At 40.0% G+C, this 20,104-nt stretch overlaps 1 protein-coding gene across 6 annotated transcripts in view; it reads left to right on the top strand.

Moving 5' to 3' along the window:
* The window catches only part of LOC144495888 (amyloid beta precursor protein binding family B member 2-like), a 330,576-nt gene that overhangs the window by 120,352 nt on the left and 190,120 nt on the right, over nt 1-20,104 (top strand). For all 6 annotated transcript variants that reach the window (XM_078216666.1, XM_078216713.1, XM_078216657.1 and 3 more), the window contains exons 3-4: nt 8,467-8,542; nt 10,748-11,548. In XM_078216666.1, coding sequence (XP_078072792.1) covers nt 10,768-11,548 — 781 coding nt within the window. In that variant the 5' untranslated portion in view covers nt 8,467-8,542; nt 10,748-10,767. The remainder of the gene's footprint in view (nt 1-8,466; nt 8,543-10,747; nt 11,549-20,104) is intronic.

Genomic DNA, 20,104 nt, shown 5'->3' with positions numbered 1-20,104 from the left:
GATATGGACTTGGGTCACAAATCAGCCATGATCTCATGGAATAGTGGATTAGGTTCGGGGGTGTAAATGGCATACTCCTGTTCCTATGTTCCATGCTAATGCACTCCTCATTGCATTAAGAATGTTAAATCCTGTTCCATGCCACCTTTCCTGTTTTACGGATTTTAATTTTTAAATAGTCATAAATCAAGACACTGCAGGAAAATGACTAGATAATTTTAAAATCCTGAATTGGCCCACTAGTAAAATATGATTGAGGGCAAAGGCAGTCGAGCATTCTTTTCATAAATATTAAATCATGTTACAGTTCATTTAATCACTGAATCTTTATAATATAATGTAAAATTTGTGTTTTTGGTTCTTCTCTAAATATTTAACATTTTTCTTCATATTTTCTTAGTTATATGGGTTTAATTTTGTAAAACCAGGCTGGAAATGTGAAACTCGATATCTGCAATCAAATAATAATTCTTCTCCGCTTCTTTTGAGCTGACATTTTCTTTTCTACAGCCCACTAAATGATCAATAATTGCAATCGCCAGTTTAACAGAAGGGAGCAACTAATATAAAACCTCAATTCTCCTGATTCAGCTTTATCTGGAAGGAGCTGAACTGAATGTTGCTTAATTCGCAGATACAGCTAACAGTTAGAAAAACCAATGGTGTAATAAATTAATCCAAGGTATATTGTGAGTACATATTTTTCAAAGTTTTTCTTGAAGTGTAATTCAAAAGCAAAATACTGAAGATGCTGGAAATTTGAAATAGGAACAAAAAAAGCTGGAGAAACACAGCAGGTCAGGCAGCATCTGTGGAGAGAGAAACAGTTAAAATTTCAGGTCCATGATCTTTAATTAGAAATGTAAGAGTTATTAAGCCTGTGAAAGGGTGTGGACACAGTAAGAAATCTAACAACACCAGGTTAAAGTCCAACAGGCTTATTTGGTAGCAAAAGCCACGAGCTTTTGGAACAGGCTGTCCCTTTGTCAGGTGGGTGGGAGTTCTGAGTACAAACAAGGCACAAGGACACAAACTCAATTTACATGAATAATGATTGGAATGTGAGCCTTTACAGCTAATCAAGTCTTAATGATACAGACAATGTGAGTGGAGGGAGCATTAAGCACAGGTCAAAGAGATGTGTATTGTCTCCAGACAGGACAGCTAGTGAGATTTTGCACATCCAGGCAGGTTGTGGGGGTTACAGATGGTGTGACATGAACCCAATATCCCGGTTGAGGCCGTCCTCATGTGTGCGGAACCTGGCTATCAGTCTCTGCTCAGCGACTCTGCGCTGTCATATGTCATGAAGGCCGCCTTGGAGAACGCTTACCCAGAGATCAGAGGCTGAATGCCCGTGACCGCTGAAGTGCTCCCCAACAGGAAGAGAACACTCCTGCCTGGTGATTGTCGAGCAGTGTTCATTCATCCGTTGTCATAGCGTCTGCATGGTCTCCCCAACGTACCATGCCTCGGGACATCCTTTCCTGCAGCGTAACAGGTAGACAACGTTGGCCAAGTTGCAAGAGTATGTACCGTGTACCTGGTGGATGGTGTTTTCGCGTGAGATGATGGCATCCATGTCGATGATCCGGCACGTCTTGCATCTCTTTAACCTATGCTTAATGCTCCCTCCACTCACATTGTCTGTACCTTTAAGACTTGATTAGCTGTAAAGGCTCACATTCCAATCATTATTCATGTAAATTGAGTTTGTGTCTTTGTACCTTGTTTGTAATCAGAACTCCCACCCACCTGACGAAGGGACAGCCTGTTCCGAAAGCTCGTGGCTTTTGCTACCAAATAAACCTGTTGGACTTTAACCTGGTGTTGTTAGACTTCTTACTGTGTTTCCCCCAGTCCAACGCCGGCATCTCCACATCAAAGGGTATGGAGGCAGGACGAACATTATCTTGAGGTAGGGTGGAGGGCAAGGGAGATTAAATAACCAAAGATTTCTTGATACGATAGCCAAAGAGATTAGTAAATTATTTAGTAAAGAAACAAGCTTGTGTCCAAATTAGGTGCAAATTGCTAACTGCAACAGGAAGGGTTAAAGAAACAAAGTCCAACCCAGCAAAATTAAAAAGGGACAAAAACACACTGAGCAAGATGGAGGCAATGGTAATGCGCTAATATTGTTGAACTGTGTTGGGTCCAGAAGATTGGAGAAGGCCCATTTGTAAATTAAGGTAAAAGCAAAACATTACGGATGCTGGAAATCTGAAATAGAAACAGAAAAAATGTTGGAAAATCTCAGCAGATCTGATGGCATCTGTGGAGCGAGAAACAGAGTTAATATTTCGAGTCAGTATGACTCTTCAGAGCTTAAAAAGGGGGAGAAATATGACGGATTATATATTGTATAGGAGGAGGTGAAGCAAAGTAGAAGGTCACACACACACACACACGCACATATCCCTTTAGTCCCATATATAGCTATATCTAATTTATTCTTGAAATTTTGGCCTCAACTACTTTCTGTAGTAGCGAATTCCACACATTCACCACTCTCTGGGTGAAGAAATTTCTCCTCTCCTCCTCAGTTCCAAAAGGTTTACCCCTTATACTCGAACTATGATCTCTAGTTCTGGACTTCCCCCCACCATTGGGAACATTCTTTCTGAATCTACCATGTCTAACCCTGTTGGAGTTTTATAAGTTTCTATGATATACCCTCTCACTCTTCTAAACTCTTGTGAATACAATCCTAATTGACTTAGCCTCTCCTCATATGACAGACCTGCCATAATATATAATATATATATATATGTGTTAATAAGAGACCACAGGCCAGTACTCAGTGAAAGCAAAAGTTGAGAACAAATGACAGCTGGCTGAGTGGGGATGGGAGAGTGGTTGTGTTTGGACAATTTGTTTTTTTGGAAAGGGGTCAAGATGAAGCGGAAAGGTATGTTGCTATACAGTAGTATCCACCTTGTTTGTTCCTTTACCATTTCCCTTACCATTCTCTTTGGGTGTTGCATCATGAAATCTTTTGCTATTTAACCTCCTTTGTTCTTCCTGCCCCCTCCCCCTCACTACAGTCATACAAGATCTTGAACTTCTATTTCTCTTCAGTTCTGATGAAAGCTCGTCAGCCTGCAATATTAACTCTGTTCCTCTCCACTGATGTTGCTTGATTTGCCGAGGTTTTTCCCCAGCTTTTTTTGTTCTTTATTTTTTGGACTGGTTTATGAATCCTTTTTTTGACATTGACCTTTTTTTGTCTTTCCCAAGTGGCAATATTGCTAGGGAGTGGGCTGCATGATATGTAAGGTAGCCCTGGCAGCTGGCCACAATGGGCTTAATCATATGATGCCCTGCTTCTTGTATGTATATATGATGTGGGCAATCTTTAAATGTTTAGCACTGCAGAATTCTAGTTCTTTGGATATGATGTATGGCTCCTCTGAGTAAATGTGAACTGGCTGCTGGGTGGAAAGGGGACATCCGTCCTGGATTTCAGACTGCTGCAGCAACCTTTATTGTGTTCAGAAACACAATTTGCGCATCAGGCTTGATTTAAGAATTGACATTTCTATTTCCTGTAATTTGTAACAGGAAGAAAGGTACAGAACCTCTGTGGGAAGGTTATTTAGAAAGGGAAAAAGGCCAATTCACAAGCAAAGTTGCAATTTATTAAAGAACCACCATATATGCTGCTTTATTGAAGTTAAGGTGAAATTATCCTGCCGTATAATCAAAATGAACAAATGTTCGACTTTAAATCTGTCTCATGTTCTCATTTAGTTTTATAAATGATTGAAACAAGCTATGGATACAAATTTATGATGATCTATACTCTGTGCTGCAGAAAAGTACGTTAATACTTCAAGTGAAATACTTCCTTTCAAAGCCTGAGCACTAATTTAAAGTGCCAAGATATGCAGGTTCATTCACCCATGTCACTTGAGTTTCCGATATTTGTGGATCGTTTTGGGGAAGCTGGAGATCAAATTGAGGGAAAATCGTCAATGGATCTCTCCTACATTTTTCTGTGTGGCTGACTGAAGAGTTAAGTTGGTTGAAGTACGGGAGCATGTCAGCCACTGTGTGCTCAGCTATGGGCATCCATGGGCCAGCTGGAGCAATAGTGCTGTGGAGAAAATGGCAGGATTCATAAAGGGGCAATGTCACATTGGCAGATGCCTGGGAACAAACCTTAAGTCAGCTACTTCATGAAGCTATAGGGCCCCAAGGCATTGAGGGGAGCCATTCAGTCCACTGTGTCTATGCTGGCTCTTTGTTCGAGACAACAACATAATTGTGCTTTCTTCCTCCACCAGGGAAGGAGCAATTTGAATGGCACAGAGATTGACATTCTATGATACTGTCACTATATATGAAGATTTAGTTTTGTACAATAAACATTATCAATACGTTATCCTTGCATAGTTTATAGCTAAAACCATGGAGGTTCTAATGTGGCTATAGCTTGTGAGATGTCGGTTACAGGAGGTCGCTATTGCTTTCCATAAAGTGCAGTAATTTTGGACCATGCAAGTACCAAAAAGTGTATGTTCTCTGCACGGGCAGATATATGTAGAGTTGCTGCATCTGGCTTTGTGAGATCCACTTGATGAAGTGTTGTAAGAGGAATGGCTTGTCAAAGAGCCCAGAAGTAAATCCTAGTTAGTTGAGTTACATTCCAAAGGGAAAAAAATATCTTTCTACATGTGGCTCATTTATAAAGTACATTTCAAAATGGTGCATACGTTCCATGGGTCATCTGCCAAGGTCTTTGAAGAAAATGAAGATTTAAGAATTCAAGAAAATAAAATTTGAAGAATGGGATGGAAGAGAAATTGATGAGTGCAGCTGTTTGAGGGGGTTTTTGATATGTGAATTAGCTTAGTATCAGGAAACAAGTATTTAATTAAGAGGGGAAGAAGGAGTATAGAATTTTAGGTGGTAAAATTGTAGAAGAAGTGAGTTCAAAGTGGAGCGGTACGAATACAATTTATACTTATGCTGGTCCAGGGAGTTGTTTAGATAGAATAAAAGCAGATGCTTCATCAATGACCTTCTCTCCATCATAAGGTCAGAAGTGGGAATGTTCGCCGATGATTGCACAGTGTTCAGCACCATTTGCGACTCCTCAGATACTGAAGCAGTCCATGTTCAAATGCAACAAGATCTGGACAATATCCAGGCTTGGGCTGACAAGTGGCAAATAACATTCGCGTCACACAAATGCCAGGCAATGACCATCGCCAATAAGAGACACTCTAATCACCGCCCCTTGACATTCAATGGTGTTACCATCACTAAATCCCCCCACTGTCAACATCCTTGGGGTTACCATTGACCAGAAACTCAACGGGACTCACCACATAAACACAGTGGCTACAAGAGCAGGTCAGAAGCAAAGAATACTGCGGCAAGTAACCCACCTCCTGACTCCCCAGAGCCTATCCATCATCCACAAGGCACAAGTCAGGAATATGATGGAATACTCCCCATTTGCCTGGATGCAGTGCCAACAACACTCCAGAAGCTTGACACCATCCAGTACAAAGCAGCCCGCTTGATTGGCCCCACATCTACAAACATTCAGTCTTCCACCACAGACAAATCATACTGTTCATAGAGAAGGAAATGAGAGAGTGCAGAATGTCATGTTACAGTCATAGCTAAGGTGTAGGGAAAGATCAACTTAATGCAAGGGAAGTCCATTCAAAAGTCTGACAGCAGCAGGGAAGAAGCTGCCCTTCAGCCAATTGGTACGTGACCTCAGACTTTTGAATCTTTTTCCTGACGGAAGATGGTGGAAGAGAGAATGTCCAGGCTGCGTGGGTCCTTAATTATGCAGGCTACCTTTCCAAGACAGCAGGAAGTGTAGACAGTCAATAGATGGATTGAGCTACATTCATGACTTTTTAGTTTCTTGCCGTCTTCAACGATATCATTTTCCCAGTTGCTGGATCTCTGATGCACCTATTCTGATAATGCAACTCTTCATACGTATGCATCCAATCTGGCTGCTTTTGTTCTCAGCTGAGGATTCCTCCCCATTGTGGTTGACAGGGACATCACCATTTGACTGGGCACTTTGCAGTTTTCCAGACTCAATGTTGAGTTCAGAGTTTTAGATCATAACCTCTGGTTCCATTTGGTTTCTTTCCTCTTTGCCAGTTTTGTGGGGTTTTTTCCCCTTATTTCATTTTCTTCCTCTTTTTTGCTTTGCTTTGGGATGACAGCTGTTTATGGTTCTGCCATTAACGCCACCTTGAGACCCAACTTGTTACTTTGCTTATCCCATTACCACTTCTTTGGCTTTGTACCATCAGCTCCTTTGACATTTTTTTCCCCTTCCAACCTATCACAAATCTTCCCCTTGGTCCATTTTTCCATCTTCCTTCCCTTTCATTTGCTTAAAACCTGTTACATCTTTAAATTTGTCTGGTTCTGTTGAAAGATCATTGACCTGAAATGTCTCTCTCTCTCTCTTCACAGATGCTGCCGGACCTGCTGAGTATTTCAAGCATTTTCTGTCATTATTTCAAATTTCTAGCATCTTCAACATTTTGCTTTTGCAACCTTTAATGCCACAAAAGAGGCTGAAGAAAAATACCTAACAAGGCATCTTCCACTTGTAGTTCTATACCAGGGATAGCCGAACTATGGCTCACAGGCTGCAAACGGCTCTTTTTTTTAAAAAACGTAGGGCAGCTGATTAGCCAATTTACAGATCTGCCATTTTTGGGTTGGAGGGTGGTCAGAAAAGAGTATAAGGTTAATTTCTAAACGTAAGGATGATTGAGTTATGAGGAAACATTGGCTGCTCAAGAATAGCCGCAAACAGCTTCATGGGAGAGAACCAGCAAGCACTGGTCTGACATAGAGCCACATAATGACCACCATTTTGGAGAAGTCTCTCCAGCTGCCTAACCCAGCCTCTTGCAGTGACTCTCTGACCTGCAGCACCTAGCTGGAAAATAGTTTGCTACAGAACAGAGGAATGTTCAAAAAAAACTATTGGGAAGCAAGTACTGTCACTCATTCAAAAATTCTCTCCCCCCCCCCCCCCCCCCCCCCCGCAACACCCCTTGCTCTTCCAGTTAAACAGAGAGTATTGATGAATCTCACTGTCGCAGATTTGTTTCATCTGTCTCTAGCAGTGATTAGCCCTAATACCTGTAAGTTTCATTTTATTTCAGGGATATTACTATTATAATAGTTTTACAAGATTTTCCTCAAAGTGTGCAGGAATAGCAATAAAAGTGAACATTTAAAGGTTGTCTGTGTCTTGCACCTCTTGAATGTTTGAAGATGATCGGATGTGTCTCTAAGATTCAGAAAATTTGGCTCTCTCTATTTTATACACTTAGAACCTTTGTAAAATTTAATTAAATCTGAGAAGCATAAGTACAGCACTAATAGGTACCAGGATAGTATTGTGTTTTCATAATGGTAGGCAAGATTGGTAGCCCACTGAGTATGATAAATTTGGGATTAGAATCTAAAATTTCCTTGTATATCTATATTTGAAATTTGTAAAGATAAAATGAATTAGGTTCTCATCCAAATTAAACATGAGAAAAAATGAGTTCAAAATATTTTAATCATGAAATGAAATTGTCACAAAATGGATCATTTTAGAGGTTTCTTTACCTGGATGATAAAAATATGGTATTTGAAGGATTCTCAATTGCTGTAGCATATACAGATGGGCGGTTTATCATTGCTGTTGCATACAGCCTTGTGCAGGTCAAATCATAGAAGAATCATCATAGAATCATAGAAACCCTACAGTGCAGAAGGAGGCCATTCGGCCCATCGAGTCTGCACCGACCACAATCCCACCCAGGCCCTACCCCCACCCCCTGACCACTGAATGTTGTAAATATTTTTCAAAGTGATGGTGATCCACATTTCGTAAACATATAAATGATGAGCTCCTCGTAAAAGAGAAGCTTGATTTATCCAAGTTTTAGTCCGTCGTTGTAGGCTTGTCATTTTCTGTTAAAGCTGTTATATTGTATATTTTGTTCATGGCCAAAGCATTATGGTTACCCTCCTGTTTAATGAGTTAATAGAGTCCCCAATAATTCAGTAACAAATACCTTTCTAAAAATTTTGAGTCAGTGTTATGATTAACTTTTCATTCTAAATGGTGCGTTCAAATTACAATTGTTCATCAAATTCTCTATACCACAGGGACAGAAATTGCACCCAGGATTTACAAGTTGTAACAATAGAAGTTAAACCTGCATTTCAACTGAATGGATATCATGCTGCTACATAAATTTTGTGTTATTTGCCAAGCAAGTTTATGCTAACTTGAGCATGGAAATCTCAGTTTTGACAATCTTTGTGTTAACTGATCTTCAACTGTCTGCATGATTTTTGAGTTACACCCTAATGCTATGAAGCTTGTGATTTGGTGCTTATTTTGGTGCTTTGTTTCTGTATCTATTTTTTTGGATTGTTTTTGTTTAATTGAATGATCCCTCTTTCCAGATTGCATATAACCTATACTCCAGTATCCTCATTGTTGAAGCCCTGTGATCCTTGTCAGAAGTGCTCCCAGGTCAAAGTAAGATTCTTTTCTTTTGAGAGTATTTGACAGAAATGTTCTAGATTGTGACTTCTTAGACGAACCTCTCAAAGGGAGAGCAATCATGATACCCGGCTGATCTCAACTTGGGGGAATTAATTTGATAACACAAAAAAAATAAATGCAAGCTTTCGTGCTTCAGATGTATAGTATTTAGTCCCTTGGCTTGCTCTTTATTTATTGCGAAGCCGTTCCTAATTCCCCTGCTTCCACTATTGATGCTTTCTGTTTATATTTCTTTCATAACGGTCAACAGTTCCCATGTGTTTTTTTAAATGTTATGTACCAGCTTTTAAAAAATATATAATGTTTAGCTTCTCACTACATACACTCCAATTGTGAGAGAATCGGACAGGCAATTTGTCCAATCGTTACTCTATCCTCAATAATTAGGAGTGAGTGACTCAGCATGACTAGCCACCACCTCCAGTCAGACAATATCAGAGATGAAATTGAACAATTGGTGAATTGTAGACCCGCGTCTATGTTGAATAAATCCAGCAGGATACAACTCCATTGTTGCTGTTTAACTATTGAAACACTCCACAGCATATCACTGTTCTTTGAATTTTCAAGCTAGAATGGTGAAATTTGTTAGCAGGGCAAAGAGCATAGAAGATAGAGGATAAAAAAAGTTGCAGTTTTAATAAGCTAATCAAACAATCGAACCAAAGTAACATTGAAATTTGAACTCGATAATTGAATGAGTCAGTGCACCAGTAAAATATTTTGATTCTCTGAAGCTGGTTTAAATTAATTTTAAATGTGACACATTGCATTGCTGCAAAAATAGCTTCATAATTGGGCATTTCTTAAATACATTTACATTGTGCTGTTACCTGTCTGTGGTTTTTGAAATTACAAATTCCAATTCCATTTGTAGCACATTGCTACAATAATTCTATTGTTTGGTATAAGGACTCCAGTCTAGATTACAAAAAAAACCCCTGAATAATTCATTGTAAAACATTTTAAGAGAATTGAAGGTCAGTAGTTCTAGTTTCAATTCCAGTCTGTGTGTTCTCAATACAGTTCTATGTGCACCTGAAACATAGTGGAATTTAATGTTGTGATGAATTGCACTGCATATGTGAAGATTTGTCATATTGAATGGATGAGGCATAGTACTTCAGAATTCTTGTTTTAATTCACTGCACTATACAATAATAAATTGAAATGTTTTCATCTTAATACTTGGAATTTGATACTATAACAATTATGTTCTTCAACTTGACACAAATGACAAGTCCTTGAGACAAAATTTAGGAATCGAATTTGATGCAAAAGTGTAAAATTCTTTGTTTGCTTTAACATTCCATATTTTAGTGTTCAAAGTAGAAATTTCCTCCAATTAAATATTGGGAAAATGATGCCATTGTCCTCCATTCCTGCTGCAGACTCCTTTCCCTAACTACTGACTCTAATTGGCAATTGCCTAAGATGATGATCACAATGCTCGTATGATATTTGACCCCCAAGATGAACTTCAAACTAATTATCCACATCATCACTAAGCCCACCAATTTCTAGCTTTGTAACATTGCCTGGCTTTTCCCCGACTCAGCTCTTCTGTTGCTGAAACCCTCAATTCATACTTGTGTTATGTCCAGTCTTGCCTATTCCAATGCACTCCTGGCTGGTCTGCCACATTCTACCATTTGTTAACTTGAGACCATCCAAAAATCTGCTACCTGTGTCCTTACTCGCACCAAACTTTGTTCACCTGTCACCCCCATGCTTGTTGGCCGATTTTGCTTCTGGTCAAGCAATGCTTTGATTTAAAAATTCTCATCCATATTTTCAAATTCCAGCATAGCATTGCCCCTCTCTCTCTCTCTCTTTAATCTGCTCTACCCCATCTTAAGCATCTCTGATTTTATAGCTTCACCATTGTTGGCTGCGCCTTCAGCTGCCTAGGTCCTGGGAGATGACCTCACATTCCATCGGTGGCCATTGGATAATGATTGGTGCAGGAGCATAAGCCCTCTACCTTTCTCTGATTGACAAGAATTGGGGCCAACTGGAATGACCATAATGTTACCTTGACTAAAGTCAGGCAATCTAATACAGATTACAAATCAGGAGTGGGATCTTGTTATTATGTTGCAATGTTACAGTTTAGGATTACTATAAGGAAATTTGCATTTTATAATTGACTTAATTTTGGTTTCCTCCTTTTTGCAGTTGACTCCACTGCGGACACTATGTCAGTGTTCCTTGCAACCACCAACAGCCAAACAGATATAGTGAATCGCAACAGTTCAGCTACGCCACCAAATACACTTAATCTTCGTTCCTCCCACAACAAATTGGTAAACTCAGAAATAAAGAACACAGAAATCAAGAACAACACTCCTCCGAAGTGCAGGAAGAAATATGCCTTGACTAATATCCAGGCTGCAATGGGCCTGGGAGAGACCACAGCCTCACCAGTTATAGTAAATAACGCCAATTCAAAACTGGCTAAGAACGGAGAAAATCAGCTGCGGAAAGCCGCAGAACAAGGCCAACAGGTCATGAACAAAAACATCAGTGCAAATGTTGTCAAAAACATAATCTCAGAAAAATTGGAAGGCAAGGAGCCAATCTTGCAAGACACATCTTGCATTGAGCCTTTGACAGCGCAACCAAGGAAGAGTAAGAGCTTCTTGAATTACTATGCAGACCTGGAATCATCCACTCGTGAGTCAGAGCAAAATTATGGCAACAACCCTGTTGATAGTGAGGAAAATGCTGACCTGTCCCACGATAAAACTGCAGCAAATGATGAGGCAGCCAGTGACGAGAGTGTGTCAATTAGTCCTGAAGATTGCCAAATGGCCACAATATCCTCCAGCCCTGAAATAAAGAAAGACCCACCCAGATTGGGAGGGAAAACTGACTGTGCATTAAGTAAAATGCAGAACATGGCTCCGAGCGATGAAGATTCAAGCTGGACCACACTATCACAAGACAGTGCTTCACTAAGTTCACCTGAAGAAACAGGTATGAAAATTGCAACCACTTCATACAATATCATTTCAGTTCTATCGTATTTGACCATTGTATTGTAGATATTATTCTTAAAAGTAAAACTTTTTTTAATAAATTGTTTTTCAAAGGAAAATAATTGTGTATTGGAATATGGATTGTTTAAATGTAGGCATGTAGTCCCAAAATTTCAGAGAAGTGAATGGAGAATCGTGGCTGTGGACGCTTTATGCTTTAGTTCCTCACATACTGTCGAACAACTTCTAGTTGAAGCACTTCTAAATTGTATTTGAATTTTCAGGGTTGTAGAGGTTGGCCCATTAGATTACAGCACAAAATTCCAGCATGAGGAAACAACTTGTTACTCCCAATTTATGTTCCATGTTTCCAAAATATTTAGGGAAAAACTATAGATGCAATAATGTAACAGTAATGCTAATAGACTTTGTGTGGGGCTTCATGTTCATTCTGCTCATGTTGATGGTGATCGCTGCAGTTTATCTTTGCTGCTGACAGCATACTTCTCTCTGGAAGGGTCATTTTTATAAAAACACTTTGGTAAGTTTATTGGTTTCTTCAGTAACTGTGGTGTCACTGCATATATATTCAAATGTTGCTGCCCATGCCAAGGGTTCCATTGACAGCCTCACAGTAAAGCTAAGGAAATATAACCAACTTCTGTCCATTTCACATGGTGAAAAGCTGTTTTGATCAATTTTCTAGCTGGGTAGACAAATGACGGGTAAAATGTAATCCTGAGAAATGAAGTGACATTTAGGGTGGTACGGTGGCACAGTGGATAGTACTGTTGCCTCTCAGCTCCAGGAGCCTGGGTTCAATTCTGGCATTGGGTGACTGTCTGTGTGGAGTTCACATATTCTCCCCGTGTCTGCTTGGGCTTCCTCCGGGTGCTCCGGTTCCCTCCCACACTCCAAAGATCTGCAGGTTAGGGGGATTAGCTATACTAAATTGCCTTTCGGTGGCCCAAGATTAGATGGATTAGCCATGGTAAAATGTGTGGGGTTACAGGGATAAGCGGAGAAGAGGGCCTGGAAAAGATATCTGTCAGAGAGTTGGTGCAGACTCGATGGGCCAAATGGCCTCTTCTACACTGTAAGGATTCTTCTTCTTCCAGTTGCCTTGAGGAAAAAAGTTTGATGTGTGGACATGATCTTAGAGAATAATCTAATAGACAATGTCAAGCCACTGGCATGTTCAAAATGCAGTTTGATGCTATGTTGGTGAGTTAAAGTTATGGAGAGGCCAGCTTCAATTTCACCCAAAGCTTTCTCTTGTGTTTCTTTTGATCTCATGTCTGTTGAGCAGAATTAACATTCAATTGCTAAATTACTGCAACAAAATACATTTTTGTTTGAAATATTTAATTGATTTGGATTTCTTATAGCTAGTGATAGTACCCACAAAGTTGATTACAATTTCTGGGAGCTATTACTGCAATGTACAGGAAGTGCACACTTCATTCAGATAGGTAAAGTTTATCCTATTCATTTTGAATAGTGGGTTAATATAGTAATTATCTCAATAGACAAGCTACTCACTTCGAAGTTTATGAACTGCTGCAGGTTCCAGGCTTGTTCAGCAAAATATTAACTGATTTATGTAAGGTGAAGAAGTTGATGTAAAGTCTTTCCAACAAGGTCTTTGAAGCTGTTTGGTCAAGGAATCTAGCACATATTATTGAAACAAGCCAGCCAGTGATGATGATCCTTTTTCAGTTAGATCTGAGGCAAAGACATGGCTTGGACTAGTTGAACAGGGGCAGAGCCAGTGAAGTTTGTAGTTTATTTTGCTGAAAATCCCCATGGCCAGATGCTCAAATTGCAGATTTCTATTGAGCTGCCTGCAGTTAGTTTATTGGTCTACAGTCAATTTTTAGCCTGACCAGTTTGATTCAGTGGTTACGTTTCACCATATGAACAAAGAACAAAGAAAATTACAGCACAGGAACAGGCCCTTCGGCACCAACCATGCTGCCCGACTGAACTAAATTCCCCTACCCTTCCGGGGACCATATCCCTCTATTCCCATCCTATTCATGTATTTGTCCAGATGCCCCTTAAAACTCACTATCGTATCTGCTTCCACTACCTCCCCCGGCAACGAGTTCCAGGCACCCACGACCCTCTGTGTAAAAAAAAAACTTGCCTCGTACATCTCCTTTAAACCTTGCCCCTTGCACCTTAAATCTATGCCCCATAGTAATTGACTCTTCCACCCTGGGAAAAAGCTTCTGACTATCCACTCTGTCCATGCCCCTCATAATCTTGTAGACTTCTATCCGGTCGTCCCTCAACCTCCGTCGTTCCAGTGAGAATGAGTAAATAGTTTCAGGGATTTGATTAAGTTGAAATGGTCCTCAAGGTAAGTGTCTTTGACATGCCGTGAAGGACAGGATAATTTGTATGCCTTGTTTGTTGGCTTGTTTTAGTTAAGTAGTCCACTGATGCACAGCCGAAGCTTCAGTCTGATAGAACATTTATTTAATCCACCTACTGAAGAAAGAGGATTTTTATGTGATGGCACATGCTAATTCCAGTGCACTAGTATAGAGTAGTTCTCTGTTTACCCCTATTTTTTCTTTGGGTATTGAGCAGACATAAGTATGCTGTAATCAGAGGAAATGCAAGACAACTAATAAGTGATTGGTAAAAACATGTAGGATATCTAGTGTAAGAGCCAAAAATGTAAACTCGTCTGCTAATTGACGCTGTAAACAAATATGTTCCATCCTTGGTTATGGGGAGATAAGTAGAACCCTTTGAGAAGTGATTTTCAGCCATTCACATTTGTTATGGTTCAGGTGAAAAACTCCAAAGTGGTTATGAAGCCTGCCTGAATCATAAATTTTGCATCTTGAATTTGGCTACGATAAGCATGATATGTTCCACTTCAGGTGTGATTCAAAAGACCCACTAGGGAACTTTCATCAAACAAAGAGTATTTAAGAGTATAGTTAACACGCATAGTAAGAAAATCAGCAAGAACCTTTAGCAATTACAAAAAGAAACAGAACAACTACTATAATGTATAACCCCTAACAAAGATATCTAATGTGTTCCAATCAAGCCAAAACCCTTGCCATAGACAAAACCCTTTAAACAAATTCAATACAGCAAAGTCTAATGCTCACGTGATAATGGAAATTGAGTCCTTTGGTTGAAGTCTGCAGTTCTTGGATTCACTCCGAACAGTTTGAAGAGAAGGCAGCTTCCCAAAATACCAAAGAGACTGGTCCAGCCCCAACAACGGCAGATTTTCACCCTTCAGGAAAACAAGAGAATTTCGAAAGGAAAGCAAAATAGGGAGAGAAGGATAATACTTTTTAGCTTGATGTCTCTTCTAAAACGAAATCTCAAACCTGCAGCTCCAAACTGAAAATGAAAAAAAAATTGTCGAAAAACATGTGACCGTCCTCCTAACAATGCAGGATTGTAAACCTAATCCCAGAGTAAAGCAGCTAATCTGGCATGTGGGGAGGCTTTCAAGTATAAATTGATAGGAATTAAGGACCGGCACATTTCTGCAATGATGAAGAATAGTTATGGCAAGTTTTGGGAACCTTGGATAATGAGAGATATTGTGAGCCTAGTTAAAGAGAAAAAGGAAGCATTTGTCAAGGCAAGGAAGCTGGGAACACACAAAGCAAGTGTGGAATACAAGGAAAGTAGAAAGAAACTTGAGCAAGGAGTAAGGAGGGCTAAAAGGGGTCACAAAGTCATTGGCCAGCAGGATTAAGAAAAATACCAAGGCTTTTTATACATGTATAAAGAACAAGAGGATAACCAGGGAGAGGGTTGGCCCACTCAAGGACAGGGGAGAGAAATTTTGTAAATTGAGTTTGTGTCTTTGTATGCCCAGTTTGTGAACAGAACTCCCACTCACCTGACGAAGGAACAGCGAGTGCTCCGAAAGCTAGTGGCTTTTGCTACCAAATAAATCTGTTGGACTTTAACCTGGTATTATGAGACTTCTTACTGTGTTTACCCCAGTCCAACGCTGGCATCACCACATCACACAGGGGAGGTCTCAGAGGATTGGAGAATAGCCAATGTCGTTCCTTTGTTTGAAGAAAAGTAGCAAGGATAATCCAGGTAATTACAGGCCGGTGAGCCTTACGTCAGTGGTAGGGAAATTATTGGAACGGATTCGTCGAGACAGGATTTACTCCCACTTAGAAATAAATGGACATATTAGTGAGAGGCAACATGGTTTTGTGAAGCGGAGGTCGTGTCTCACTAACTTGATCGAGTTTTTTGAGGAAGTGACGAAGGTGATTGATGAGGGTAGGGCAATGGATGTTGTCTACATGGACTTCAGTAAGTCCTTTGACAAGGTTCCTCATGGCACTGGTACAGAAGGTGAAGTCGCACGGGATCAGAGGTGAGCTGGCAAGATGGATACAGAACTGGCTCAGAAATAGAAGACAGAGGGTAGTAGTGGAAGGATGCAGGCTTGGAAGGCCGAAGGGCCTGTTTCTGTGCTGTAATTTTCTTTGTTCTTTATTCTTTAAACGCAAACATTGCCATTTAAGCCACTTAAGTAGCAATGAAAGGACATTTTCAGTCAAGCTGGCAACAATGACATCACTGAGGCTGTGAGGTAAGAAAGCACTGAGGCTGTGAGAGCTGCAGAAATCATGTTTTTAAATATAAACCTTTCTTAAAGGTACATGAAGGTCACACATTGTTCTCTGGGGGTTCCACTGTTCACCCGCAGGAGTTTGGGATAACCACCACTAATGTCCACCTATTCTTCCTGCCTCCAACATCACCACCACCGCCTCCCCCCCCCCCCCCGCACCCCCATAATATGCTCTAAGAAATTCCATTCTCTGTTCAAATCAACTACTAGTTTGACAAGTTTGCTATGTTGTTCGCTGAGCAAAGTTTCATTGAACCTTTCCCGCTCCCCGTTCTCAATTTCTGACTGTTAGATATATGCAAAATTGGAGACCTAGCCACACTGCTACTATGAGTGACCTTAGCCATACAGATTCCTGCACCAGGTTGCAATGAATGGTGGCGTTCAGCCTGTGTTGATAGATTTCCACCTTTGTGCAGCCATTACGAGATCATAGCAGCAATTTCAATCTTAATTATATATTTTTAAAGTTCTTTGATTGCTAGGAAGACCTGCAAAACATTGAATTTTTAAGAGTTTTTAGGCAAACATTTAAGGGCAATCTTTTAACCTGGGTGTATCCGGTATGTAATTTGAATTCTTTTCAAACTTACACTCGCATCTGCTTGAAACATTTGCTCACAAGCTAATAGATAGGTATGCATAATATTTTATTTAAGTTCTTTTTTGTTGTTTTATAACCTTGCAATTAATCATTGGAGAATTGGGCAATTGGTAAGTTTGGCTTGATTGACATTACTCTTGCGTTCAGTTTGAATTATTGATCAGAAAGCAGGAAAGGTCTTGGTGTTGAGAGTAGCACTCTAGCTAATAGAAATCTCCCACTAAATCAATTTATACTAGAGTTGAAGTGCACCTACAGGGAGCTGAAGGTTAGAAGCCCAAGCAGGAATTCTATCCTGCAAGATTAGTGGTTGGCATTCTCAGAAATTTAGCTGATTCATCCCATTTTACATTTGATTTAAGTGACTAAGAGTGAGCGGCGAGCATTCTTTACTACCAGAGTATACTCCTTTATGTCGAAATGCATTGCAGTGACTGATAATTGAATGCCAGTAGTCAAAATGGACAATTTCAAAACGTCAACACCTAAACAAAATCGGCTAGTAACTACATTATTGTCTTCCTAGTCGGAGATGATACCATACTGACTGCATTATATGGATGCCCTGCTGTTGTTCCTTCATGGCTATCTTCTCTCCTACTTGTTGGAATGGAATAGCTGTAATGCTGTGAACACTGCATTGTTTTAGGTTTTGAAGCAGCAAGATGTGGTAGAGTAATTATGTGCAGGACACATCTGTATAATGTTAATAGAATGAGTTCCTGTTGTGTGTGGTTGGGTACTGTGTATATTGATGGATGCTGGTGTTGATAGTGTAGAATATGGAGTTACTCGGACATGTGTAGACTTGGGTTGAAGGATGCTGGTAGTAGATCAGCAGAAGCTAAACTGGAGAGAAGCAGCTAATGATGGTAAGTACAGTACAGATTATTTCAATTCATGCTTGTTTGCATCAGGATCATGCATTCCTGCTGGCTGAACTCGGATATACCGGGTGCTTTCTTGTTATGCTATATCCACTAAAACACAAGTGTTGATATTTTACTACCTCTGAATTATTTTCTTAACATCATATTGAAATGAAACTGTATTGAGAAGCAGACAGATTATGGCAACTTAAAATTAAAATAAATTAACAAGTCAAAGTAGCATAAAAATTGAGAAGCTATTATCTTAATTGAAAGATATTTCACTGGGTAAAGAATTTTGATACAATGCAGCCAGATTGATACCATTTCCCATATTTTCTCTGAATGCATTTTGTACACTATAATCCATCCTCAGCATTTTTAAATGAATATTAATGTGTGGTGGTTGATAGGTTTTTGTTTACATTGCTTTTAAAGTTCCTGATTTATGTCAGCACCTAATTTCCAGCTGTTTAGGTAATTGAAAACATGCGCAAAGATTTAACCTATGTTAATGATTTGTGAAACTTCAGGCCTTAGTTCACTGCATCTGCAGGTTTCTGATACCAGCTGTTTGGCCCTACTTACCTGGTAGCATGGCGTTCAATAACTGGTCTTCCTACCTACACCAGTGGGACCAGTTGAGTTCAGAGGTTATTTGTTTCAACTTTCTGAATTTGAACATAATTTTTAATACAATTGAGGCTTTCTGAAACTTGCGTTGGAAACAAAAATATATTTTGAAGTAATCAAGATTTTGCCAAGTACAGACCCTTTAATTTTCCGATTTCTGCTGTCTGTTTTATGTCCTGTAATGAATTTTTTTGTGCTATCAGTGACACAAATTTGTAACTCAAATATACTTAGATATACATAGAGGTGCCACATCCATCTTGCGTGGCAAATATTATGAGCTGAGATTCAGCAGGTTAATTCTCATCATTTAGATAATGAACACTGATAGGAGCTGCTGTGTTGTAAATGTTGCTTGACAATCCAGGGTGTATGTATGAATTGCATTGAAGCTACATTAACAGGGAGTGATTAATGGTTCGGCCCTGAAAGATTCTGGTCAATGTGAAGCCATTGGAAATATAGTAGATTGGAAATATTAGATTTCAAGTCAAAAGAAATTGCAGTGGTATTGTGCAGATCAGTGTTAAGTTGTGCACCACCATTTGCAACTGGGTGTGGCAGGACTGCAGAGCTTTGATCGGTTAGATGTGGGATTGCTTAGCTCTGTCTATCACATGCTGCTTCTGATGATTGGCATGCAAATAGTCATGTGTTGCAGTCCTACCAGTTCAACACATTTTTAGGTACGTCTGGTGCTGTTCCTAGCATGGTCTCCTGCATTCCTAATTTACCCAGCATTGATTGCCCAGCTTGATTGTAATGGTAGAGTGAGGGATTTGCTGGGTCATAAAGTTGCAGATCGTAGTTGAATGCCTACAGTGCCTTGTGGATGCCCAGTTTTGAGCTGTAGATCTCTTCTGAATCTATTCTATTTAGCACAGTGGCAATGTTGCACAATGTGAGGTTATCCTGAATATGAAGATGGAACTTCAACTCTACAGGGATGGTGTACTAGTCACTCCTATCAGTACTGTCATGCACAGATTCATCCTCAATAAGTAGATTGGTGCGGACAAGCCCTAGTAAATTTTCCATCTTATTGGTTCCTTCACCCCCTGCCATAGTTTAACCTCTGTGCCCCTCAGAACTTGGCCAATTTGGTCAGTAGTGGCACTACTGAGCAAGTCTTGGTCATGGGCATTGGAGCCCCACACCCAGAGTAGATTCTGTGCCCTTGCCACCCTCAGTGTTTCCTCCAATTGGTGCTCAACATGGAGAAGTACTGATTTATCAGCCTGGGGATGCTGTGGGTGATAGGCAACAGGATGTTTCTTGTCCCAGGTTTAACCTGATGCCATGAAACTTCATGTGGTTTGGAGTCAGTGTGGTGGACTGCCAAGGTAACTCACTTCTGACTGTAAACCAGCTGCCAGCTTCGGTGGGCTTGTCCTGCTAGTGGGGCAGGATAAACCAGGAATGGTGATGGTGGTGTCTGGAACCTTGGTTGTAAGCATGTTAGTGAGGAGAATCGTGAAGGATCAACAGGGTTGGATTTGCTGTTGTCATTTCTGGTGCCTAGGTTGCCAGGTAATTTGTCGCTTATTCTTTTTTGACTTTTCTATAGCAATTTTGTACAACTGAGAAGTTTGCTTCAGAGTGCACAGTTACTATGTATGTTTTTGGTTTACATAGAAACATAAAAACTAGAAGCAGGAGTAGGCCATTCAGTTCTTCGAGACTGCTCTGCCATTCATTTTGATCATGGTTGATCATTGAATTCAATATCCTGATCTCCCCCCCTTCCTCCCATATCCTTTGATTTCTTTAGTCCCAAGAGGCATATCTAATTTCTTCTTGAAA

Source organism: Mustelus asterias, chromosome 1 (assembly GCF_964213995.1).
Source record: "Mustelus asterias chromosome 1, sMusAst1.hap1.1, whole genome shotgun sequence".
NCBI classification, from domain to species: domain Eukaryota; kingdom Metazoa; phylum Chordata; class Chondrichthyes; order Carcharhiniformes; family Triakidae; genus Mustelus; species Mustelus asterias.
This window is presented reverse-complemented; position numbering and strand designations above follow the sequence as displayed.